Source organism: Pararge aegeria, chromosome 16 (assembly GCF_905163445.1).
Source record: "Pararge aegeria chromosome 16, ilParAegt1.1, whole genome shotgun sequence".
Classification (NCBI taxonomy): Eukaryota; Metazoa; Arthropoda; class Insecta; order Lepidoptera; family Nymphalidae; genus Pararge; species Pararge aegeria.
In genome coordinates, this window is record NC_053195.1 from 5,129,916 (window position 1) to 5,156,050 (window position 26,135).

The 26,135-nt window shown below is 36.9% G+C and overlaps 1 protein-coding gene across 1 annotated transcript in view; it reads right to left on the bottom strand.

The window, feature by feature from the left end:
- Positions 1–25,091, bottom strand: part of LOC120630248 (GTP-binding protein Rhes) — a 39,621-nt gene extending 14,530 nt beyond the window's left edge. Inside the window, exon 1 of the mRNA XM_039899400.1 lies at positions 24,742–25,091. Coding sequence (XP_039755334.1) covers positions 24,742–25,091 — 350 coding nt within the window. The remainder of the gene's footprint in view (positions 1–24,741) is intronic.
- Between the last annotated feature and the right edge of the window lie 1,044 nt (positions 25,092–26,135).

A 26,135-nucleotide genomic window follows, 5' to 3' on the forward strand; every position in this document is an offset into this window, starting at 1 on the left:
ACTATCTCACCGTTTATGTGGTGGAGCTAATTGGCAGTTTCGTCAAGGACCCTCTCGTTGGATGTGGAGGGTCGAGGATCGTAGCTAGTCATCTCCGACGCCTCTGTGTCGTGTGGCTCGTGGTTGGCTGCTGGCGGTGTGAGGGTGCACTGGGAGGAGTGCTCGGGAGCGCCTGCGTTGATGTCCGTGTCCGCCGATACGGTTGCCTGTTGACCAGGCTGTGGTGCTCGGCGAAGCTGGTCGTGGGCCACTTTTCGAGGGCGGCCTCGTCCTACCACCCTTTTGACTAAATAGCGGTCATTTTCAAGTACACGACAAATCTCGTACGGTTCACTAAACTTCAGGTCTAAGCACGTTTGGTTACGAGGGTTATTTTTTATTAGCACGTAGTCTCCTCTCTGGAATCTGTGAATTTGAGCTTTATTTTTGTCAAAACGAGCCTTTTCCTTTTCTGCTGCCGCTGTCATCTTTTGTGTGACGTGTCGATAAAGCTGGTCAATATCGATGCGTTGCTGCTCTAGATTTACCAAGCCGATGAGCTCAGGCGGGACACAGTGCTTGCGACGGGTAAGTAACGTAAGTGGTGCCGTACCTGTAGCGCGATGCGGTGTGCAGTTCAGAGCAAGCTGCAGGCTGTCTATAGCAGTGTGCCATAATTCAGTTTCATAATTCTTTATCATTATTAAGGCATTCTTTAGGACTCCCATGACTCGTTCAACTTGCCCGTTGGCTCGGCTTACTCCTGGTGATATGGCGTGTATGCTGATACTGAACTGGTCGCAGTAATTTTTGAAGTCACCTAGGAATTCCCGACCTCCATCGACAATTACCTGCGCTGGCGTTCCAAACAGGTGTATCGTACGTTTGAGAGCTGCTAACGTACTTTGCGGGTTTTTATTGTTAGCGTGATATAAAAGTACGTACTTGCTAAAAGCATCTATAGTCACGATAATATAGTCATGGATGTTAGTAGTGCCCAATTTACCCGTTATATCCATGTGGATGGTTTCAAATGCTGTCGTGGGCTTAGGTATAGGGTGAAGTTGCACTTGCACAGCACCTGACGTGCCTTTAGATGTTCTGCATATGATGCAATTGTCGACAAAGGTTCTTACCACCGTATTCATATTATCAAACCAGTACGTTTCCTTAATCTTTTGTAAGGTCTTTTCCCACCCGGTATGTTTCAATGCATTGTGATAGCTGCTTATGAGACTCCATTGGAACGTCTTGGGTACCACAACGGCCTCTTGGTGTCCCAAGGTAGAGTCCTGCCAAACCTTTATAAGGACATTATTTTTCAAAACATACCCGAGAACTTCCTGGTTTTGTAGGATGTTGTCGATTTTGGAACGTAGTGTAGAATCACGGTGTTGTTCCACTTTCAGCCAATCCAAATCTTTGGTCATAATGTTAACATTCAACGTACCTGGATTCCGGCTAAAGAAATCGGCGTGTTGGAGTGTTTGTCCTTTTCTGTACTCGATTTCAAAATTATAATTCTGCAGAAACGCCCACCAGCGGTATACTCTAGGGAGCAGTTCTTTCTTGTGTTTAGATGCTTTGAGGGCATTACAGTCTGTTACAACCTTAAACGTGCGACCATATAAGTACTGGCGGAAATGTTTTATAGCTCTCACCACTGCGAGCGTTTCGAGCTCGTACGAATGATAACGGCTCTCGGCATCTGTAGTGCGCATGCTCATGTATGCGACAGCATGCCGGCGACCGTCGATTACTTGGATGAGGACGGCTCCATATCCGAGATTACTGGCGTCAGTATGCAGTTCGATGGGGTAATCTTCCTGGAATATTGATAACACGGGATCAGACGTCAGGTACTGAATAATAGTATTACGTGCTTCTTCGTGCCGGTCGCTCCATTCCCAAGCGGCACCTTGTTTCGTTAGCTCGTATAAAGGTAACATTATGCTAGAAAAGTTGGGAATGAAGCGACGAAAATAGCCAGCTAGACCGTTAAACTGTCTAACTTGCTTAACATTTGTTGGCACGGGAGCTTTTACAAGTGCTTCTACTTTACGTGGACTCGGCTTAACTTGTCCATCTGCTATTATGTTTCCAAGGTATTCTATAGAACGCTTGAAAAACGCAGACTTCTCTATATTAATAGAAAAGCCTGCCTTTTCCAGTGCAATGAGGATTCTTTCTATACGTGAAATCCCCTCATCAAAATCAATGCATTTACTCAAGACATCATCAACGTAGACTTGAGCAACGCCTGCTGAACCTAAAAGTTGCTGTAAGGCCCTATTAATACAGCGTTGGTATACAGAGCATGCGTTGCTCAAGCCAAATGGCATTGTTAAATATTCATATAAGCCATCAGGCGTGACAAATGCCGTTTTTTCTATAGACTGTTCGGAAATCGGGATTTGATGGAATCCTGCAGCCATATCCAATGTGGTATAGTAATGTCCGTTTGTCAACTGATCTATTTGGTCGGAAATTAACGGAAGGGGGAAATGGTCTCTAAGAGTGTTTGAATTTAACTCGCGGTAGTCTACACATAACCGGTCATCTCCGTTTTTCTTTTTAACAAGAATTATAGGGCTTGAATATGGCGAGACACTTTCTCTAATAATGTTATGTTCGAGTAGTTCTTTAATTATGTTTTGTACTTTTTCACGTTCTACGGGACTTAAACGATAAGGCCTACGTTCAACAAACTTATTAGGGTCCTTTAACCGTATTTCTAAATGTCCAGTATTAACGCGTGTTGTAGGGAATCCGTGAATGAATAGATGCGAGTATTTGTTCAACAAAATGCGCAATCGGTTAATTTCGTCATCGTTAGTAAGGTCAGAATTTAAATTATCGAAAATGGAATTATTTGACTTTATGTGCATAACTGTATACTGTCGGACTAATTGAGTACCCGTTGCAGTTACTAAAACGTTGAGATCATTATTACTAATCACGTCCATTCCTATTAAAATCTTGGAGGTCATGTCACCGTCCGGTACAACAAAGAACTGAATTTCAACGTTTACGTTATCAATTACACAAACTGCAACTAGAGTAAACAGAGATATTACTGGGACTCTCCCTATTCCACGTAAATAATTTACACAATGAATTCTTTTGCCCGGTAATTTAGCTGCGACACTCTCAGTAATGACTGAGCATTCTGCACCACTATCGAAAACTGCTTGAAACGCGAAATTACCTATGCTAACCACTATTTGGTTTAATTTCGGTCTACCGATACAGTTTATATGAGAAACAACGGATTTTTCGCGTCGAAAACAGGTTTCAAATGTGTGACCGGCTTTATCGCAAAATGTACAGACTGGCCTATTTGAGGGTACAGAACTTTTGTTTGATTTATCTTTATCGTTGCTGGGCAACTGTGTGGTATCGCTAATTTTAAATTTGCAATCACTTGTCTTGTGGTTATTTCTTTTACAAATTCGACAAAAGAGGGTATTTTGCGATTCGTTAGGCCGCGAACGTTTATTAGGAGGTTGTGGGGTATTATTATTATTATGTGGACGTTTAACGCGTATCGCTGAGGCTACAGATATTAATTCAGGTACAGATGTCGCCCTAGCATTTAATAACTCGATTCTAAGTCGTTCATCGTTTACACAACCGATCACCGCCTCAACTGCATATTCGTCACCTAGTTTGTCGTTAGTTATTCGTTTCCAGAGAACCCACGCTTTGGATAAAAATTCTGACACGTCTTTACTTGAATCATAAATATGTTCACGAAATTTAACTATATCGCGCGAATACCTTGATTCTGGTTCGAATGTAGTAATGAGGTTATCTCGAAGCTCTGCCCACGTTGATGTAGTAACAAGCCAATTATCGACCCATAATTTGGCCCGTCCTTTAAGCAAACTACCCACCTTCATCCGTACTTCGTAGTCGTTGAGGTTATATAATTGAACCGCCTGGGTAACGTGTTGGCACCATTCACGAACACCTATGTTTGCATCGGGATCATAGGAGGGTAGAAATATGTCATTTATTTTTACTTTCTCCGATCGCGGTGGCGCTGACAATCGATCAGACATTTCCTTCATGGTCTGCATCATCTGCATAAGGAAATTAGCAGGCATATTAACACTGGTAGGCGCCGCCTGCGTAGGCAAGGTGTCTGCGCTTTCCGCGATCTCAGTGGGCAAACTTTTATCTGTTGGTGAAGTAGGCCGGGTACTTACGGTTTCTGATGCCTGGTACACCGCAGTAGTGGGATCGCATACCACTTCTGATGTCGGAGCAGAGATCCCTGTAGTGTTTTTAAAAAGTATGACGTCAGCATTGCTGGCGTCATGTACACCCTTGTCACTCATAATTACTATCCACTTCTAAACTTTTTGAATAGTCAAAAACAATATAACTTGGTATTAAACAAATAAATGAGAAGTCTAGATCCTGTCTCGTATTTATTTCACATCATAACATTACAGAGAATGTTAAAACTATTTAAAAACTAAAATACGAAACACTTAGCTTATTTCGCAGCACGCCCGCGTCGGATGAATCCACCTGCCCGCCCCGTGGTCGCCAAGCAAAGAGGATGATTTTTGTTAAGATGTCGGCTAGCCGCCCTATTTTACCGACCATTCCTTCAATGGTCACCGGCGGGCTACTAGCGCCATCTTTGTTATTAGAGGGAACTAATATTTTGTGATTTTACCGACACGGGCTTACAACTAGCGCCACCTTTTGATCTAAGGTGGGGCTAACCTTATTTGACAAATATTAAAGTTTATTTAATTAATTAGCAATGAACAATAATAATTATAATCTAATTTTAATGTTTACGAATTATTCAAGTTCGAACAACCTGTCTTAAGAGTTACCAACCTTACGCCATCTAGTGTTCCCATATGGAACTTGTCGAAGCTTTGTAACTCTTAAAAGTAATTTATTTAATCTATTTAACTATTAACTAAACGCTTCTCAAATTGCCTTATAATTATTTACAAATTATCCAAGTACATAAAAGTAATCATCAAGATACAATGAACTGTTAAGACATGCAAGGATCCACCTCTTAGTCAAAAGTGTGAATACAAGTTCTCTAAATAAACAATTAGGTAGTTATAACTCAACTACTACTATCAATTGTCTTAATAGTAATAAATAATTATTATAACAGTTAAATACAATCCAGTATTAGTTTTATATTGAACCTGATGGCGCTTGCGCCGATATATATTTTCTTCTAATTTACTAGTAGGCTAGATATATTGATTTACGTGCTGTGCCCGCGGCTGCCACTGTGTATGTTATATCTTAGTGTGTAGTCAAACCTTTGATAACATACGAGTATATTTTATTTTCTTGGATCTAAAACTATTTTCGTCTGTTATTAAATGTCGTATATCGCTTTACTGGTAGTGACGTAAGAAATCAGTAGCTTCATCAGCCCTGCTCGTCTAGCAGGGGACAAAAATAATTTCCCCAGACAAGGGATAAAATTTACGTGCCACTGCCAAAGTACATCAACAAGAGTAGGAGCAGTTTATTCCCGTTTATTTTACGTATATTATTAAGATCGTACTTCCAAACGTGCGCAAATGCTCGGAGATTTGTTAAAACTATGGTAGAAGATAAAATGTTGTCGTTTCCCCGGGGAGATAAACGTCTACTGTCCATGCTTGCTGTGCTGGTGGAAATTTTGTAAACCTTTTCATTTTGTATTCACTGCTCAAAGAGTCGCGGAGCACGTGCTTTGTGCGCGTCCCCTGAGTGGATGATAATGGAATCAAGATAGCCAAACAACGGATTGAAACCGGGTTCGAAATAACTGATATTTATTCACGTTACGTTTAGGTTACGTAATTTCGGTTTGGTTCGAATACCAAACAGCAAACAAAAACGTGCACACACCATCCAGCTCGCCTGCTCCCAATTTCGCAGTGGTCAATGAACCTAATCAACGTTCACACTAGTTATTGGATGTTGGTATTTAAATTGAACTTTTTACAAACGGCCAACGGGAAATTGTTGTATGCCGGACTTACTTGAAAGTTCACTAACTTTTCATAAGGTGAATTATTAGTGAAAGCACTTACAATATTACCAGTTCATTATTACTAATTTAGTACCTATAGTGAAAGTACACTAACTTTTCATAAGGTGAATTATTAGTAACATAACAACTAAGCTAAACGGCAGAACTATGAATTAAAGTGAACGAGTTGCCTTTCTCTTTTCTTCAGTATTCTATGTTATCGGTAGATACATACTTACCAATGTTCTTTTATCCCCTTTTATCGTTGAAATTCAGGAGCGGGCCAAAATTGATTTAACCACTTTCGTTATTTCAATACGGCACTTTCCTAATGGTTTCAGGATAAGTTACTCCATTTATCTATACCTACTTCTTTATTTATATTATAGGGAGAAAAGATTTGTTTACTTGCAATCGATACGCTTTTAAAATACGAAAGTGGTTTAAATAAATCTTTCCCCATTGTAATTATTCAGAAGTCACATAGGCCATATTTAATTTTAGTTATAATAAGGCTTAAAGCTGAACAAAGCCAGAATATTCACAAACATTTTAAATGGGCAGTCAAACAGAAATAGTTTGTTTTAGAAAAATACTACCCTTTCATAGTTTAAAAAAAATGTGTGAAACAATATTCCTATCTCTTGATAGGAATATAGTTTCACAGACTAATTATTGATAATCCACAATAATTAATGTGTGTATTTATGTATTTTTTTTATTCTATATGTACCAGAAACAGTTATAATAAATGGATATATATGAGGTATATAAAAGATCTCTTCCAGCTACCCTTGTGAGTAAAATGATTGTAACTATTAAGTGACAATCATTTTACTCACACACACACACACACACACACCACACACACTCGCACTAGCACACACACACACGTACACACACATATATGGCGATAAGGCATTGGACCTGTGTGTTATATTATATTGTGTTATTGTTTTTAATATCATTATGTTAGGTGTGCAGTATGTGTATGTGTGTGAGTATTTGAATTTTTCATTTTAAAAAAAACTTTTTTTACTTGTTAAATATTTATTTCATGTTTGTAATGTTAATGTTCATCGTCCAGCAATTACAAATAAGATTGTAATTTTTTTTCGAAATGCGATTCGAGGTATTGGTCAAATGTAACTGCCATACTCCCTCCTTTGTGTTAACTTGTAGTGCAATAAAAAAAAACTTTCACAAACCTCTCAGAATGCTTAAAACGCTAAAAAACCACCAAAATTAAAGTAAATACACGCTGACGAAGCTGTAACCCCGTTCCACTTTATAAAGCTATAATATTAAGTAGTATAACACGAGTACCAATCCATCCTCGTCTAAGTACCTTCCTAAACCCTCTTACGTAGTGAGTGAACGACGGACGGCCCCTTATTGGAGTCTTGAAGTCCTCCCATTTATATCATATAAGTGAAGTGTTTATATTATGAATAGCAGTTCCCTGAGACTTCTAATAAATAAAATTACCCCAAGCGACCTCCCTGGCGTGGCCTGAGAGCTTCGGATTTAATTTGGAGTTCCCTGGTTCAATTCCCGGCAGTTTATAATTATTGAATTTTCTTGCGTAAGGCTTCGACTGTGGCAAGAAACTCAACCAATTGCTCTATTTCAACATAATTTTACAGTTTCTGAGTATTTAGAATTTTTCTATTTTAAGAGAAATAGGAGCGGAGCGTTTCGAAGATAAAATAAAATACTTTGCGTGTTATCTTTAGTCTAAAAGTGAGAACAACAATCAATCTTTTATTTATTTATTTATACATTCACAAGACGGTGTGTCTTGTGAATGTATAAATAAATAAATAAAAGATTAACAAAACATAAAAGATAAACCAAAAATTTAAACAAGTATTAAACTAAAGACTATTAAAAATAATAATGTAAATATGAATTAAGCTATTGTAACAAAATGATAAGTAATATTAAATTAAAATTAAAATTTATAATTAAGATTATTTATATTTAACTAGCTGTTGCCCGCGACTTCGTCTGCGTTTGATTTTGTTTTTTGATGTGGCATTAAATTTAGTTGTAGATCTAAAAAAAATTAAAGTATGTAGTATCGCAAAGCCTTAAATGAGGGGTTTGCTGTCCGCTGAGGAGTTCTGTCCTCCAACCACAGTTTGGGCAAAATTAAACACATATAGTATATAGTATATATATATTATATAGTATATATATATTATACCTCTATAGTACAAAAATAATTATTTAAATCGGTTATAATTTGTCGGAGTTATGGTGTAAAATCGTCAAACACTCCTCTCCTCTCCCAAAGGAACCGAGCTTAATGTTGGAATAAAAATGATCCTACATAACTACTAACACTTCCAAGAATATGTGTACAAAGTTTCATGTGGATCGGTTAAGTAGTTTTTGCGTGAAAGCGTAGCAAACAAACTTACACATTTATAATATTAGTAGGGAAGTAGGAATAGGGATTTAGATACATACAATTTTCTTCCTAAAACTTTCTAAGGTATCGTGAATCGCCATCGCCTCTTACCCAAGGGAAGTGGAGAGGTGGTTACAATTAAAAATCCGAGAAAGAAGGAAAATACGCTTATTAATTTAAAGTGATACAAATAATGCAATTTATATTAACATAGAAACAGACAGTCTGTGATACCAGACAGAACGGGTGTACAGCTCAGCATATGCAATGTATCTAGCAGATTCAAGTTGGGAAAGCCTAAATAAACATTCAACTTTATAAACACGCCAACTTCAAAGATCTCATGAAGTTAGCCGGTTTATAAAGGAGTTATGCTGAAGGGTCGGTGCTTGTTTATTTGCGTGGGAAGGTGTCGATTGTGTAGGTATGTTATGAGCGAAGTTCGTTACGTGAACGAAACGAGTTACGTGAGCGATAGCTTAAAGGGTATTCAGAGAAAGTGGAGGTCAGACTTCTACTAAATTATAAAATACAATGAATACGCATAATGACGGCCGATTGGCGCAGTGGGCAGCGACACTGCTTTCTGAGTCTAAGGCCGTGGGTTCGAGTCTAAGGCTTAAGTTCGATCCCCACAACTGGAAAATGTTTGTGTGATGAACAGGATTGTTTTTAAGTGTCTGGGTGTATATATGTATTTTATAAGTATTTATATTATTCAAAAAAAAATATTCATCAGTCATCGTAGCACCCATAACACAAGCTACGCTTACTTTGGGGCTAGGTGGCGATGTGTATTTTGTGGTAGTATATTTATTTAATATTTATTTATTTATACTCCGCGAGTAGAACTAGTGCAGCCCTTAGGTGTCTCACATCGACGTTAAAATTTAAGTATTTTTTATTGAAATATTGGATAGAAGCAGGCGTTACTTTGCGGAATTCCATGATATTCAACGAACAATGAAACTTATTTTGCTACACTCCACCAAAATTAGGAGAATCTGTACAGTGTAATTTATAATTTCTTCAATCTATAAAACCCACACCAAACAGATCTTGGGCAATGGGCATCGGAGCATCTTCAGGAGATGTTCAGTTAATAACGCACGCTCAACTGTAAGAATTGTTCATTACAAACATCCATCTCCTGACGATGATCCGGTGCCCGTTGTCGAAGATCCCTACCCGGGCGTCAAAGCGATCTGCGCTATAGCGTTCCAGTACGATAACGCATGGACTAGTGCTATTGGTTTAAACATACCCCCTAAAAGGTTAGCTCTTTACCATCTTAGACAGCATCACCTCTATTAGTCAAATAAAAAAATAAAACTATAGCCCCATAATATTATTCTCTTTATGTGCAGTATTGTAAAAATTGACACTCGCTCTACCTTTGCTTACCTTGAGACCAAGTTAAATATTTTGACTCGAGGCGATTTTGAGGCTTGGAAAAATCGCAATTTGCCGATAGAGTCTAAGCTTTCTTATCTACAAAATTCTCGCTTATTACGAGGAGTCATTGCACGATAATCCTCAGCTTAGCCTTAAGCCTTGTACCCTTGGTATGGAATTTGCAAGCTCGCAATCGTATAGCGAAAGAAATAATAATAAAAACTATAACGCCAAAGTAAAATCAGCCTTATTAGTAATGTTTTGACGGCCGATTGGCGCAGTTTGCAGCGACCCTGCTTTCTGAGTCCAAGGCCGTGGGTTCGATTCCCACAACTGGAAAAATGTTTGTGTGATGAGCATGAATGTTTTTAGTGCCTGGGTGTTTATATGTATATTATAAGTATTTATGTATTATATTCATAAAAATATTCAACAACTATCTTAGTACCCATAACACAAGCTACGCTTACTTTGGGGCTAGGTGGCGATGTGGGTATGGTCGTAGTAAATTTATTTTATTTAAACCGAAACATTTGTAACATAATATGAATTACAGAATTTTCCCTGACGTTACAGAGTATCGACCTATTAAGCCAGTGTAAACTAGATATCATTACACTGTTTTAAAGCTTAAATTAGTTCACATTTCTACAGGCAGCGCTCCTAGCTGAACGTATTGTACCGGTCCAATTCTAAGCATACTTTACTCTTAATCTCTTAGTACTTATAAGATTTCACGCTCGCAACTGCCGAGAATATTGCGAGTATCGTAACAATGTTAAGTAAGCCAATTAATGTATTTAATAAAATAAAATGGAAGTTATCACCTTGCTTCAAAGCTAGAATGCATTTAGATCTGTAATGTAATAAAAATAAGTACTAAGTACAAAACCTTCAAGGGTAAAGAATAGGACAGTTTATTTTTATTCCTCTACAAGCTAGCTCTTGACTGCAATCTCACCTGTGATGATGCAGTCTCAGACGATAGCGTACCAAAACGCTTGGTAGCACGTTTTGTCGGTACGTTGGTAACTAGCCACGGCCTAAGAGCCTCCCATCAAACCAGATCAGAGAAAATTAAGAAAGTTTTAAATTTCCAATTGCGACATGCATACCACTGCGTCAGGTTAAGTCGCCAAACACCGACTTAACGTCAGACGTTTTAAACCATAGATTAAATATGTTACTATCGTAACGTTCAAGTTTCGATTTCGATAACTGCAGTGACTTTACAAGTATGACGTAGAAAAATCGTGCTAAGGATACTGGAGTTACGATTTGTTCCTAATAGGATGGCGAGAGCGTTCTTTTAATGACGCCCGAGCTTGTTATGCGACGCGCGATGCTGGATGCTTAAATTATTGCTCGGCTCCTATTCTTTGAGCTATACTTGGAATATCTCTACGTGATCTAATCAGGAATACGGAGATCCGTCGAAGAACCAGTGATCGACGTAACTCAACGCATCACGAAGCTACAGTGACAGTGGTGGGCTCATGACATGGTTGACAACGCTCAAATTTGCCTGAGATTCCATGGTCTTTTGGTAGAACGTTAATACAATATAAATCAGAAGTAGCGGATTTGCGACTCTTAAAAGAACGACAGTAGGCCCATTTTACTTTGACAGTATAGAGTTTGTTGTGCGTACGACTCCTCGATTGAAAGAGAGCAAATTTTGTACTAAGGCTACATCTTCTACACTAAAATTATAAAGAGAAAAGATTTTTTGTCTGTTTGTTCCCACTCAGACCGCTTCTGACCACAAATTCCCTTCGACTGGGACAATTAAGTGCGCGGATCTAGCTAGTTGCTATGGTGACCTCGGCGCTTTCTTCTCCGGGCAGGATTAGCTCTCTCTAGATCCCGCTCTGCAGCCTCCTTTTTCAACATAACGGTTTCACAGAAGGAGGCCGCTGCCTTCCAAGCTCTATCTTTCGCCAGCATAGCCGCTATGACGGCTGGTGGAGAGAGGTCACCCCCGACATTGTTGATCAACACACGGCGCTCGGATTCCCAGGCAGGGCAATCTTCGAGTGTGTGTTGTGTCTTGGTCCCCTCCACAATGGTGGCATCGAGGTGTCACCTACAATGCCTATCCTGAGGTATTTTCATCTGTAATCGGAGATTTTCTTCATTCTCTATCATCTGCATATATGCACTATGCACGCCACTGGTAGTAGCCTAGTATTCTCCAATATTAAATAATAATATTTATTAAATTCTGTAGCAAATAAATATAACCGAGAATTAAGATTCTTTTGATAAAAGAAAACATTGTGAAAGAATTCAGCTCGCCCTAACGCTTAAAGGCCTAGATACCTCAGTAATATTAACAAAACTTTGGCTATCATGCCATTATCATTTTTCGACGAGAATATTAAATATTTAGGGTCTGCTCTATAAGCGAAGTTGGTGAATTTGAATATAAGCTATAGAAAGTTCAGGCGGATGAAATGTTAATGCCCAAAGTTCTAATAAGCCTCGTGACTATGACTTTTTGAAAATAGATGGATCAACATCATTGTACAATATTGAAGAGCAACTGTTGATTATGGTTGGCTTCTATATGTTAGAATCTTCCTTCCAAACCGATTGATCTGCGTTCCCAAGTAATCAACAAGAGATTTTATTCCCATTTTGAAGTTTCAAAAGTTTTTGTCAAGTAGACGTCTGTTTTAGACGTACCTACTCGTACTTGGATGCAAAGAAATTTTAAACTTTAAAATTCGTGCGCGAGCTTTGATGTCAGGCATTAATGTTCTCAACACGAAACGAAACCACAAATCTCGATTTATTAATAACACGACAATAAACCAAAACCACATACAGTTAAACCAAATAGATTTAATATTTATACCAATATTATAAGGCGAAAGTATGCTTGTTGTTCTACGTTTCAGGAGTCGCATATAAACAATCTAATAATACTTATAATATAAGTTAACTATCAGGCAGTTACCTTATTTACCATATCGCAAATAAAGAGCATGGACAACGCTTCTACAATTATTAAAACTTCTTAGCCTCGTAATTTGTATTTTGAACGGACGCTGGAGCGGCAGTCCCAAAGTTTGCTAATATTGGCAATAACAATCAATCAGTGTCAACGCAATCGCGACGGAAACAATTAGGTACAGTTGGCGTCACGAAAGTTGAAACTGCGCGGATAAAAATCATCTGCTTCCCGTCAATTGCAAAAAAAACAAACCATAAAAATTGAGATTCGAACTATAATGTTGTAATTAATAAACGCTATATTTAGAAAATAATTATTAATGAACATTTTCGGGTGATTTATACCTAAAAGTGAGTTAAGAGTTGGCCTAGCCAAAGTGGGAACTATATGAAAATATGAGCTACGCGTATCCGTATAAGTCTAAAACAGTTTTTATTGATTTACGCATCTTTGTTTGTTTATGTTTATATGTTTGTTGTTCTTAGTTAAAAAATATAATTAATTAATAATTCAACTAAAATTTAAAAAAATCTTTATTCATGTAGGCTTATCACAAGAACTTATGAAGCTTACGTTTTTTATAAACTTTGAACTTATTGAGGGACATCTCAAAAATTGCTAATTCATTCAAGGGCAAGATAAAATAATATATAAATATTATTTTATAACAAATTACCTTCATTCGGTAATTTATTATAAAATAATATACAATTGCCCTTGAATGAATTAGCAATTTATGTAGCCTAGTGAACTGCACAACGAGTTTATTTTTGCTTATCTACATATTAATGTTGTTAAACTCCATTTTATTTTAAATATAATATTGCTTTACGGACATAAATTTAAATTTCAAATATGTACTGACTAATTATACTAATTATATAATATTTATTTTTATTATTTAAACATTATATTTTAATATACCTACGCTCAAATAAAAAAATATATATATTGCAAATAAAAATTGCACTCCAGCAGGGCTAGCACTGGAGACAAAAATTATATCCCCCGATTATATCCCCTCCCAGGGGATATAATAAACGTTCCTACTTGCTAAAGCATGGGAACAGGGAATACAAGAAATTTACCCCCGTTTTTTGTTACCCATATATTATTTGGACATTATTTTCACTTGTAGTGCTGTGAGAGGTGATAAAACTGTGGAAGAAGATAATTTTTTATCTTTTCCCCGGTGAGATAATTGTCTCCTGCCCATGCTAGCCATGCGATGAAGTCTAAAGAAAGCTTAGCCAGGTAAAGCTATCGTACAAAAACCTTGTAATACTCAAAATGAGCTGGATGACAAAACCCAAAAAATCTAAAATGATATGTTTATTTCTAATAAACCGCTGCTTGCACCATTGTTCGAACCAATGTAGCCGAACCACATTGACCGAATGACATAATTATTTATTTTGTACACACACCACAAACATGTCACCGAGGAGGGAATAACAAAACCAATAAATACGAAACGTTACATGCGCTACTGAGAGTAATCGATACCCGATTAAATAATAACATCAATATAGCACCAACGGAAATTGGGATCCTAGGCAGTGTAGGTATAATTTCGTATCTAAAATTCCGAGAGGAACAGTCTCGCCTAGGCATCTCTCAGTTTACTTTTCTCCAGGTTTTATGTGCAAAATAAGATAGGTACGAGAAAGCAAAGTGAGTCGTTACATAAGGCATAACTTTCGGTGAGTGCCTCTTTATATGTGCGCGAAAGATATATTCAAGGCGTGGAAGAAAAAAAACGCAGATTAGAGATAAAAAGTATCTCAAACATTTGCTTCATTAAAGTTCATATTTTGCATGAACGCTATTAAATTATGTAAACGTAATATTAGAAATGCGAAATTTTGTCTGTATTTATTTATTTACAACCGGTGCCAAATTTATGTTTATGTATTTGTATGTAGTTATTTGAATGTAGGTTTGTTATAATTTTACACCACCCATTTGTTCTCGCTCTTGTTGTCCTAATCCTAAGGTTGCCTGGCAGAGATCGCTTCATCTTCTTTCGTGTTCTACTCCAGCCTTTGTGTTTCTCTCTATTCCTCTTTTATTTTCCTAACTGTCTAGTGGTGTACAAATAAAGAGTTTAAATAAATAAATAAAGCTCTGTGGGCGATGGCGAGTCAGGCAGGGAGTCAATAGTGAGCTATGTTTTTATATCTTTTTTCAAATCAAAATTCAGTATTAAGAAAACCAAAAATAAAATCCAATGTCTCCAAAAGTCTATTTTAATAACGGTTTCTTCGGATGCCTCTACATAAATAGCTAAACAAGTATTGATCATAAAGTTTCGAGAACAGTTTCGTTAGGCCGACCTATTTGGGTATGGCTGGCTAAAATTGTGCTTTACTTATGTCCGTTTTAACTAACGACGAACAAGGCAATTCCTGAAAATTCAAATTTCAAAATTCATTTATTTTAAGTAGGCCTAGTAATAAGCACTTTGAAACGTGTTAGGCCTACGAGCGGTGATATCTTAGTGGGTAGTACTTCGATTTCACTTTCGGGGAGGCGTGTTCGAATCCCAGCATGCAACTAACTTTTCTAAGTTATGTGCGTTTTAAGCAATTAAAATATCACTTGCTTCAAAGTTCAAACTCGCATACCTCAGAGTTCTCTATAATGTTCTCATAGGTGTGCGAAGTCCACCAATCCGCACTGGGCCAGCGTGGCGGACTACGACCTCAATCCCGTCTCTTTGTGGGTGGAGGCCCGTGCCCTGTAGTGAGCCGGTATCGGGTTGATATGATAATGAAGATGATCAACTGATTTTCAATAGGCTACTGATATAACCTAACTGGTCTTGTATTATCATATTTTTAATTTTTCGTATGGAATTAAGATTTAAGGTAAAAAAAAAACAGAATTTATATTTTTTCTTCCGTTAAGAGTTAGTTTAAGAGTTCCCTAAATATTACGCACCGCCGAAACGGTGTCGGAACGTAATATTGCGCCCAACGTCGTTAGTGATCATTTTTTTCTCTACGTATCACCCAAACCATTAGGCATCTGATTTAAGTATTGGATAGAAGCAGGCGTTACTTTGCGGAAATCCATAATATATTACGAAAATTAAGCTTAATTTGCTATACTCTGTGAACAGCAGCAGAATCTGTATGGTGTAATTTATAATTACTTCAATCCGTATACTCCACACCAAACAGATCCTCGGCAATGTACCACCTACGCAAGTTTCGCTCCGAAACCGGAGAATCCTCAGGAGCAAAATGATTGTAAATGTTGATGTTGGAAAAGAGCAACTACTGAGTTTTTTGCCGGCTCTTCTCGGTAGAATCTGCTTTCCGAACCGGTGGTAGAGTCACACAAACATACATACTTGACGTTTCAAAAGTGCTTATAAAGTAGGCCTACTTGAAATAAATGAATTTGAATTTTGAGATGTTGACTTTACGAAGAATAATTGTAATGTCATTGTAACATTTAAAAAAAACCTCTTTTAGCTGTTTTAGTTTTAGCCCGCCACAACATCCAGTTGAATTTGTAGTCTGGAGGTATTTATAACTAGAATATGTCACTTTCTGACTCTTTAATCTCTATGCAGAATATCCTTGCTCTGCTGCGCCGAAAAAGGACTAAAAACTTTTCTTAAACATACTTAGTTCAACTGGTACCACGATAATATATTGGATTTGTCGATATTTCGACCCAGTTGCATGGATCGTGGTCAAAACGGGACTGACCACCCGTTGAACTATATTTAAGAATTGTTGATTAACCAAGAATATCTTAGTTTAAAACCTTTAAGGACTAAAAACTTTTTTAGCTTGTAGTGCTGTTTTGTTTTTGTTGCGTGTTGTTATACAACTTTAAAGCCTTCCTGGATAAAGAAGTGGTTTCTAATGCAAAAGAAAAATATCAACTTGACAGGTAGTTTTACAGATATTTTAAAGTTTTATTGAAATTGATTATATTAATTAAACATTAATATATATTTGATATGAGATTGTATGAAATTATCAAGTACATACTCATGGAATGTACTTATTATTTCAATAATTGTTGTACGGCAGAAATGGTTGGATGCATGTGTAATGTATTCACAACAAATAAATAAATAAAATAAGATACATAGTAAAAACAACCATTGATACAAACGAAAATATTTTTTTATATTTTACATTAAAAAAAAATTTATATAATGATACCTATACAATTATTCCTACAAAAATAAAGAAAATTTCGTCATGATCATTTCAACCGATTGATGTAGGTACTCTGTTATAGGTATTTTGAAAGAGTTCTAAAATCCACGCCCTGGGCCGCTTGTGTCTAGCGGCTCCCAGCGACTCTTAGCGACTTCCTATTTGTTTGCATTTTTTATATTTTTGATGACCACCCTGGCGCAACATTGAGCGCTGTGAATTTATGTAGGAGGTGCTCGGCTCGATTCCCGGTAGGAAACATTTGGGAATTTATGAGTTCTGAATTTTCTCTGGTCTGGTCAGGAGGCTTTGGCCGTGGCTAGTTACCACCCTAGATAAAGACGTGCCGCTAAGCGATTTAGTGTTCCGAACGATGTCGCGTAGAAACCGATTAAGGGTTTGACTACCATACTCCCTAACAGGTTAGCCCGCTACCATCTTAGACTGCATCATTACTTACCACCAGGTGAGATTGCAGTCAAGGGCTAACTTGTAGTGGAATAATTTATTTTTTATGGACCATGTAACCACTGTAAGTAATAAAAAAATGTTTGAAGTTAACACAGGTAAGGAAATATTTATCCTCAGGGTATTTAAACTAGCCTATATAAATTCGTGTATGCTAGACGCTGTGCATCGTATTAAAAATCCAAAGCCTTGAATACAGAACGAGTGTTAAAATAAAACATAATACGCTCGTTGTATTCTTTTACAAAGCTTATACGCGAAATCTGAAAGTCTGAAACGATGCCACGTTGAGCTGAAAACCTCATATTCTCCATAATGTAAATAAGGCACTTGGTTCTGAATTACGTAGTGATCGTTATACACTTTTACCACGATTATAGACGTATGAATATGAAGTCCTTTGTCATATTTTTTACTAGTTAGCCCTTGACTGCCATTTCATCCGGTGGTAAGTGATGATGCGGTCTAAGATGGTAGCGGGCTAAGGGCAACCTAGAATGACAGGTTAACTAGACCTATACTCCTGATCGTTTTCTAACAAGGTTAAAATTTTTCGATAGTAAATATCCCGAGGCAGGCATCGAATCTAGGCCTTCCCACAGTGGTAGTTAAACCTAGAATCATCATCATCATATAAACCCATTACCGACCCATTAGAAGGCACGGGTCTCGTCCCAAAATGAGGAGGGGTAAGGCCATAATGCACCACGCTGGCCCAGTTCTGACTGGTGGACTACACTCACCTTTGAGAACAGTGTGGAGAACTCTCAGGCATGCAGGTTTCCTCACGATGTTTTCCTTCAGCGTTGAAACAAGTGATATTTTAATTGCTTGAAACGAACATTATTAAGAAAAGTTAGAGACGCGTGCTGGGATTCGAACTCGGACCCACAGAAGTGAAGTCAAAGTCCTACCCACTGGGCTATCACCGCTTATATTTATTATATTCAGCATCAGCTGCCTTAAACAGTCTACTACTGTACTGAGGGTATGCTTGTAACCACCAAGCTTGACAGACGGTTTGGTGATCGCAGTAGATGGCAGTTCTTGCACAGAGGGCGCTGCGTTCTACGCTGCTGACGTTGTTCTTACAATCCCTTAGTCGCCTCGTACGACAACATCCGCGTGAAAAGCAGGGGTGGCAAAGTGTATTCTCTCCTGTCCTAGAAATCGAAACTGGCACCTATAAATCGAAATCTATCCGTCTGTCTTTTTGTATATTTATAAACAATAGTCAAACTTGGCATAAAGATAGCTTGCATGCTAAAGACGGACATAAATTCCGCATAAACGCTGAACCGATTCTTTTATTTGTTTTATCAAGCCTATTTATTTTTGTATTTCTTTGTATCATGCAAAAATGCCTATAAAAAACACAAAATACTATACCAAATCCAAACATAATTAAATAAGAAAAATGAAAAAAGACTACGTAAAAATCTTAAAATATATACTACAGTTCAAAAATATCAAAAATATAGTTTAGATACGCCCATACGTTAGTCGTTTTTCCGGTTTTTGATGACAAGCGTTTCTTAGATGGCATTATTGCACTTCCCATCAGGTGAGATTGTAGAGAAGGGCTAGGTACTTGTAGTTGATTGTTAAAAAAAAAACAATTCATCCTACAACATGGCACAACATGTCAATTTCACGCTCCAACGATCAAAGGTGGCTGATAGCCATTGGACCATTCCCCACAGAGTTGTATGTAGTAGGTAGCTTGTTATTTGGACAGAGGTAGTAAACCTTTTTGATCTCCGTTCAAGTTTATACAAAGACATCCAGGTATATGCGGTTAGTCGAAAGGAAGACCATAGGAAATCGTCCATATATCCACTTTAATCCACTTACGCTTTTTTGTAGCCTGGTGTATAGGGCTTCAACTTACTTCGAACTTACACGCACCTCTAACTTTTCGGAGTTATGTGCGTTTTAAACAATTAAAATATCACTTGCTTAAACGGTGAAGGAAAACATCGCGAGGAAATTTGCATGCCTGGACGACTAGGATAAATTATCTAATATGATAAAAATTTAACTTCTCCCACAGTTTTATCAACTCTCAAAACACTGGCGCAGAAGTGGAAGTAATGTACAAAAATATATGTGTAATAATAAACGGGGATAAACTTCTCCCATTCCATGTTCCCATGCTTTTAGCAGGGGTACATAATTATTGTCTCCTGCCTGTGCTAGCCCTGCTGAGAGTTCTTCATATTGTTCTCAAGGGTGCGTGAAGTCCACCAATCCGCACTTGGCCAGCGTGGTGGACTACGGCCTAAACTTTTCTTATTATGAGAGGAGACGTGAGCCGTATATGGGTTAATGATAATTAATTGATGGTTCAATTAATGGTTAATGGAAAACCATCGCTTATGAACAGAACAACACTTCGCAGGGTAAGCAATGACCACCCTGTGTCGGTCAACCTGAGAAGTAGGTGGTAAGCCTCATGTGCTTACCACAAAGCATAAATAAGCACAGTGGTGTTACTGCAAATAAATATATATAGGTATATATTAAGACAATACACACATCGCAGATTATTGAATATTCTTATAAATAATATACATAAATACTTATAATATACTAGCTGTTGCCCGCGTTTGATTTTGTTTTTAAAGTATTCAGTATCGCTAAGCCTTAAATGAGTATAGTAGTATATATAACATGTGACTGTCAATTAATTATAGACAAATAATTTGCAATAAAATAAAAGTGCGACTATAATTAAAGATCTAAGCTTTCCTAACTCTTAAGTTGGACCAGACTGCTCACGGTGTGCCAATTTAATTTAAAATCGGTTAAGTAGTTTAGGAGTCCATCGCGGACAAACATCGTGACAAGAGATTTATATATATTAAGATAGATAAACACTCACGACACTGAAATACATTCATGTTCATCACAAAATAATTTTTCAGATGTGAGAATCGAACCCACAGCCTTGGACTCAGAAAGCGGGGTCACTGCCGAAAATAATAATAATAACATGGCGACAATATTGGCACATTCATAAATAAACAGGTAAGTTGATAAATGACTGTGAAATACAATGTTCAATAAACTGATGATTAAAAATAGGGATGACAGAGTAGACCTGTTTCGTTTTTTAGTTGTTTTTATTTCCAGCTCTAAATTCCTTTGTCCAGAATTTTCAAATTTCCTTTTAAATTTACCGGCAAAGTGTCAAGTGGAGCGTTGACACTCGCATCACAGTCTGAAATTTGAACAAAACGTTGTGTTCAAATTTCAAAATATGAGCTATTATTCCAACTATGGATACTCGACGTTTCACAAAAATTCTAGGGCGACGTGCAAAGAGCTTAAAATAGCGGATTCGATTTCAGTATGCAACTTGACAATTTGTTTACACTTCGAGGAAATATGCTTATAAATTCATAAATAGATAATTTTATTTAATGTCCAAAATTAATATACGTACTAGATATAAGATTAAATTTATAGTTTAATAAAACTAAATCTTATTTCTAGAATTTATAATAATAATGTAAAGAAGGGACGCCCAACGTTTACGACGTCTAGTATAAATTTGTATCTTAGTAAAATAATAAAAAAAAAACTTCTACTCAGTCATGTCTACATACCAACTGATTTTCTATAATTCTTTAATAAATAACTTAGATTCTGTTAAGCGGACAACCATTAAGTAAGAAAGATGGTCCAGAATAACATATATTTTTTTTACTGAGAAGAACTAGTTATAGCCCATCTACATGGTCTGTCAATTGTTACTATTAAAAAAAATCAGAAATCGAACCTAGTTATAACAGTTATAGGGAAGTATAGATAAATACTGCATAAAACATAGGCAGCAGGGACAAAGCTGTTGTGAATATAAATATTTAATTACGAGCTCGATAAAGTCTAGTAGTTAGTAGAACTCAAGGTCGTATGTATATATGGTGGGACAGGGGGCGCCCTTGCTTTACCCTAGAGGCCGTAAGGAGTAAGCGAATAAACAAGCGAAAAACGGTCATCCGCCACTTACTGCCTTTTCCCCCATATTTCTCATAAATATCCAAGAAAACGAAAACCTTGCGATAGAGGTAAGATTGCCATTTTTTTTCAGTAGAACAAATTTTGCTTAATCGTGTGCAGCGGAAAAACAATCTCATGTAATACTTCGCTTTAGAGAACTTCATAGATTTATTAAGCATAGGTATGTTGTTTGATCCTCATTTAAGAATACTCATCATTCTAAATATGGATAGTGAAGTTGTAGATTAACTTATTTCCTTAAAAGTTCAAGAAGAAGAAGAAGAAGAAATACTTTATTGCAACAAAATAAAAAACATAAAAATTGTAGGCATGCAAAGGCTGGGAGCAATCTCTTAGAGGCCTCTGGCAGAAGGAATAGCTGCAAAACAGCGGAATGTGCAGCGGTGCTTTTATATATACATAAGTACATTGTGTAATATAGACTAATTCGTGTAAAAATACGAATGTTCCTGTAAACAACCCTTAGCAATTTTATGCTTTTCAAGGACCACGCTATTTCAACTTTATCTTATGCTTAGTAAGTGCGTGATGAAAGGACAAATAAACAAACACACCTCTGAAATTATAATATTAATAAGTTAGGATTAGTATAGACATTTCAATTACCTTTCCATAAAACTAAAAAAAATCCTTTCTTGATTTTACCGACCCTTGCTACGCCCTTGGTAGGGGTTCAACACAAAATTTTCAATTCACTCCATAACACCTCACCTATTACTCGTTATTACTATATAACTATGATATGTTTAACAAAGGTAATATGTATTAAGTTCGTCATGTCACTGTCATGTTCGTCATGTCATGTAACAAAGTAGCAGATTCGACAAAACACAATCGTATAGAACATATTACCTATATCGTATAGAACTAACGATATATGTTTCGAGGCCCCGGCGTCGATGGTAATCAGACCGCACACTTGAACGCGGAATTTGCAATTTGGTTCGATGCGGATTGTCAGCGTTGATTTATTGCCGACGTGGATCTATTACCGAATGGTTGAATGTTTTGTAATAGGACGTGCTTAGGGTCTATATGGACAGGCATTTGAACTGCAAGCCAACAGCACAATGGCAGTTGCCTTAACGGCAATGAATATGCTGACACAAATTTTTGACGATTTTTGATTTTTGACAAAGAGTGAATAGGCATCTTCTAGGCAAGCGCGCTTCATCTTAGGCTGCATCATCATTTACCATCAGGTGTGATTGCAGTCAAGCACTTGTCTATATACTTAAAAAAAAAAAAAAAAAAAATGCCCTGCTGCATAATAGGTGTCGATCACGTAATATGCGACTTTACCCTAAACATTCATGCAATAAGTTAGCAATTTCAATAAAATACCAACAAAAAGGCGGGGCCGATATAAGTTTCCAGGACTCTAGCACTGATGGTAATCAGACAACACTTCATCCCGGAATTTGCAATTTGGTTCGCTGAATTGACACAAACGTTGATTTATTGCCGACGGGTATCTACTTGTATTACGGAATGGCTGAATGTTTTGCTCTATGACGCGTGGAGGGTATATGCAGACGGACGTTTGAACTGAAAGTCAACAGCTAAATTTGCAGTTGACATTATTGCCATGTCCTCGTTATTCTAGCAGTTAAACTACGCATCCCTTTTTCTTAGGTAGGCTTCCCGGGTCGGCTCAAGAATGTATATTGGGGTTTTAAGTAAAAATTCTCAATACAAGCCCTGAATTAAGAAATGTATGGTATCAAATCCCGTGCCTCGGAGAGCACTCAAACCGTCCTATGCTATAATCACTAAAATGTGATAAGTTCTAGACCAAAGAAGTTGTTATTGGTGTGACTAATATCACAAAAGGTACTGGTAGCAGTTCGAATCCCAGAACGCACCTCTAACTTCTCTAATTTATGTGCGTTTCAAGCAAATGAAATGTGAATGAATGAATGAATGAATATACTATTATTGCACACTACTAAGCGTGGTGGACTACGGCCTTAAACCCTTCTCATTATGGGAAGAGATTATGATAACGACGAACGCGAGTTACATACGCTAGAAAAAACAAAATAGACACACCAGTAAATACGAATAAATACAAGTTTATCTATACTTATAATAAAATTATAACGGGAAAATTTCTGCACATTAAATATTTTTTGAAAATTTTGAGGGGGGGTGAAAAGTTTTTATCAATTTTACTACATAGCTCCGATAAATTTGAACCGATTTGAATAATTCTTTTTTTATTTGAAAGTGTAGGTAGACTAACAAGCATGTATTGTCTAATTTTAATGAAGATCTGAAAACTATTGTCGGAGATAAAGGACATAACTCTTCACAGATAACAGCAAGTCGCAAGGCATTTGGGGCGAATGCATGCGGATCATCCTACTAATATTATAAATGCGCAAGTTTGTGAGGATGGATGTATGGATGAATAGTAAGAAAGTAAAACTAGACCTGGTAGATGGCGCTGCAATTAGTTTCTAGGTTTTTTAAAGATATTAATACCTGCAATTAATATAATTTGGTGCAGACGAAGTTGCGCGGGTCGGCTAGTAGCTAAATAAAATAACAAGATCGATATATGATGATTATCAAACACTATCTACTAACACGTTCTGGTTTTCAACGTTTACCAATCGCGCTAATCTAAAATGGTGTTTAGGTAAATTGGCGGTTGGTGAGAGGAAATCGATTGTGCTGGTTTGACTGGAAACCGTTAATTAGTTATTGGTTATTGGCAGCTTTATTTAGTGCTTTAATATTCCAAATGTATAGTGTTTTCTTTATTTAGGGGGTTCTATGATAGAAGGGAGTAGGAAGTTAATATGGTTATGTAAAACTATTTTTATACGAGTCATAATGGTTGCCTGGAAGAAATCATAATATATAATTATATCATATATATAATAGACTTGAAACTGCTTAAACTAATATGAAGTCCTGTCGAATAAAATATGAAAATAGTTTGTTTTTAAATTTAATTGCGAGAGACTTTAAAGGCCCTTTTATATAATATAATTTTTCCAGCTACAATATAATTCAAGCAGCCTGGTGTGTCAATACTCCACTTTCTTCCCTAAAATGAGAGGGAATAAAAGGCCTGTGTCCAGCAGTGAGGTTTAATAGGCTGAAGATTTTAAACTAAAATTTCGTGGTTAATCAACATTTCTTAAAAATAGTATGTGGTATGCCCAATAATATTATCGGATTTGTCGATATTTCGACCTAATTGCATAAACTGGATTTTTGAGAAATCTTAATATACTGCTTGGCATATCTAAACCGTGTGCAATATTGTCAGGTATACAATAAAACTTACCCCAACATCACCAGTCTGTAGCAGTTTTTTGGGGGCGGGGCAGACTCTTCACAGCCTTGGGGCAACGGCGTGCTGGGGCCAGGTGACTCTGACCCGGACTCTTCTGTCCCTTCGGCACCAGCCCCACGTCGACATAGCCACGAAGTTCCACACTTGTCCCTCGCATCTTCAACGGGAGGTGCAAACTGGCACCTCCTCGGAGACCTTTGCTTCCCCGCTGGTGATAATGAGGACTTTAATGGGGAAGATAAGGCCCTTATCGGGCTCGACGAGGCCCTCACAGGAGAAGGGGACACTTTTACTGGTGAAGATTGGAGAGAAGGACCCCCCTTTTCCGTCCCGTTTAACATTTTATACGAACACTTGGCACATGTTACCTTTCAACACTCAACACTGGCAATGGTTAAATATAAATAATGCACTTCATATATACTCTGACACTGTACAGTTTTTGTCCATTAGCCATTATACTCAATTTGACAATCAAAGCCATGATAATATTTTATTGTTAAACCTCAAATGATGTTTTATATCAAAATTCTTTAAAAAAACATTACCTTATTTAAAAAAAAAGATATTACTTTTTATATCCATAGGATCTTAAAAAGTAATCTCTGGATTGATTTGAAAATTTAGTTATCGTTGCATTCTAATTCATATTGTTAAAATCATTTTTATATAATGTACTAGCTAATGCCCGCGACTACGTCTGCGTTTGTTTTGGTTTTTTGAGAGAAATGTGGCATTCATTTTAGGTCTAGTTCTACTGAAATTTATAAGTTTTGTATTCTTCAAAAAAATACTGATGTAATTTTTAAAAATGAATTTTTCGATTTACATTGTAAACAATATCTAAAAAGAACTGTGTGACAAATTAAACAGATATTATAACCTCTGTGGTACAAAAATAATTATTTAAATCGGTAATCATTGGACGGAGTTATGGTATACAATCGTCAAACACTTTCATCCCCTCTCCCAAAGCAACTGAGCTTAATGTCGGGATAACAAGTATCATATATTACTACTAATACTTCCAAGAATATGTGTACGAAGTTTCATGGTGAACGATTTAGTAGTTTTTGCTTGATAGCGTAACAAACAAACTTACATTGACATTTATAATATTAGCAGGGATGTATATTAGTAGTGACTTTATTATTTATTTATGTTATTTATTATATAAAGAATGTTTCTTTTACTTTTTTATTAACTTTTAATGCATATAAAAATGTTCAGAACCGACATTATTTGAACCCGCGACTCTCTGACAATCGCGGCCATCTTGTATTTGAGATATGACATAGTGTATAGTATGCTACTAGTAAAGCCCTTTGATTTAAAACCACTGAGGGAGTATTCAAACAAAAACAATCAAAATCGGTTCATTCGTT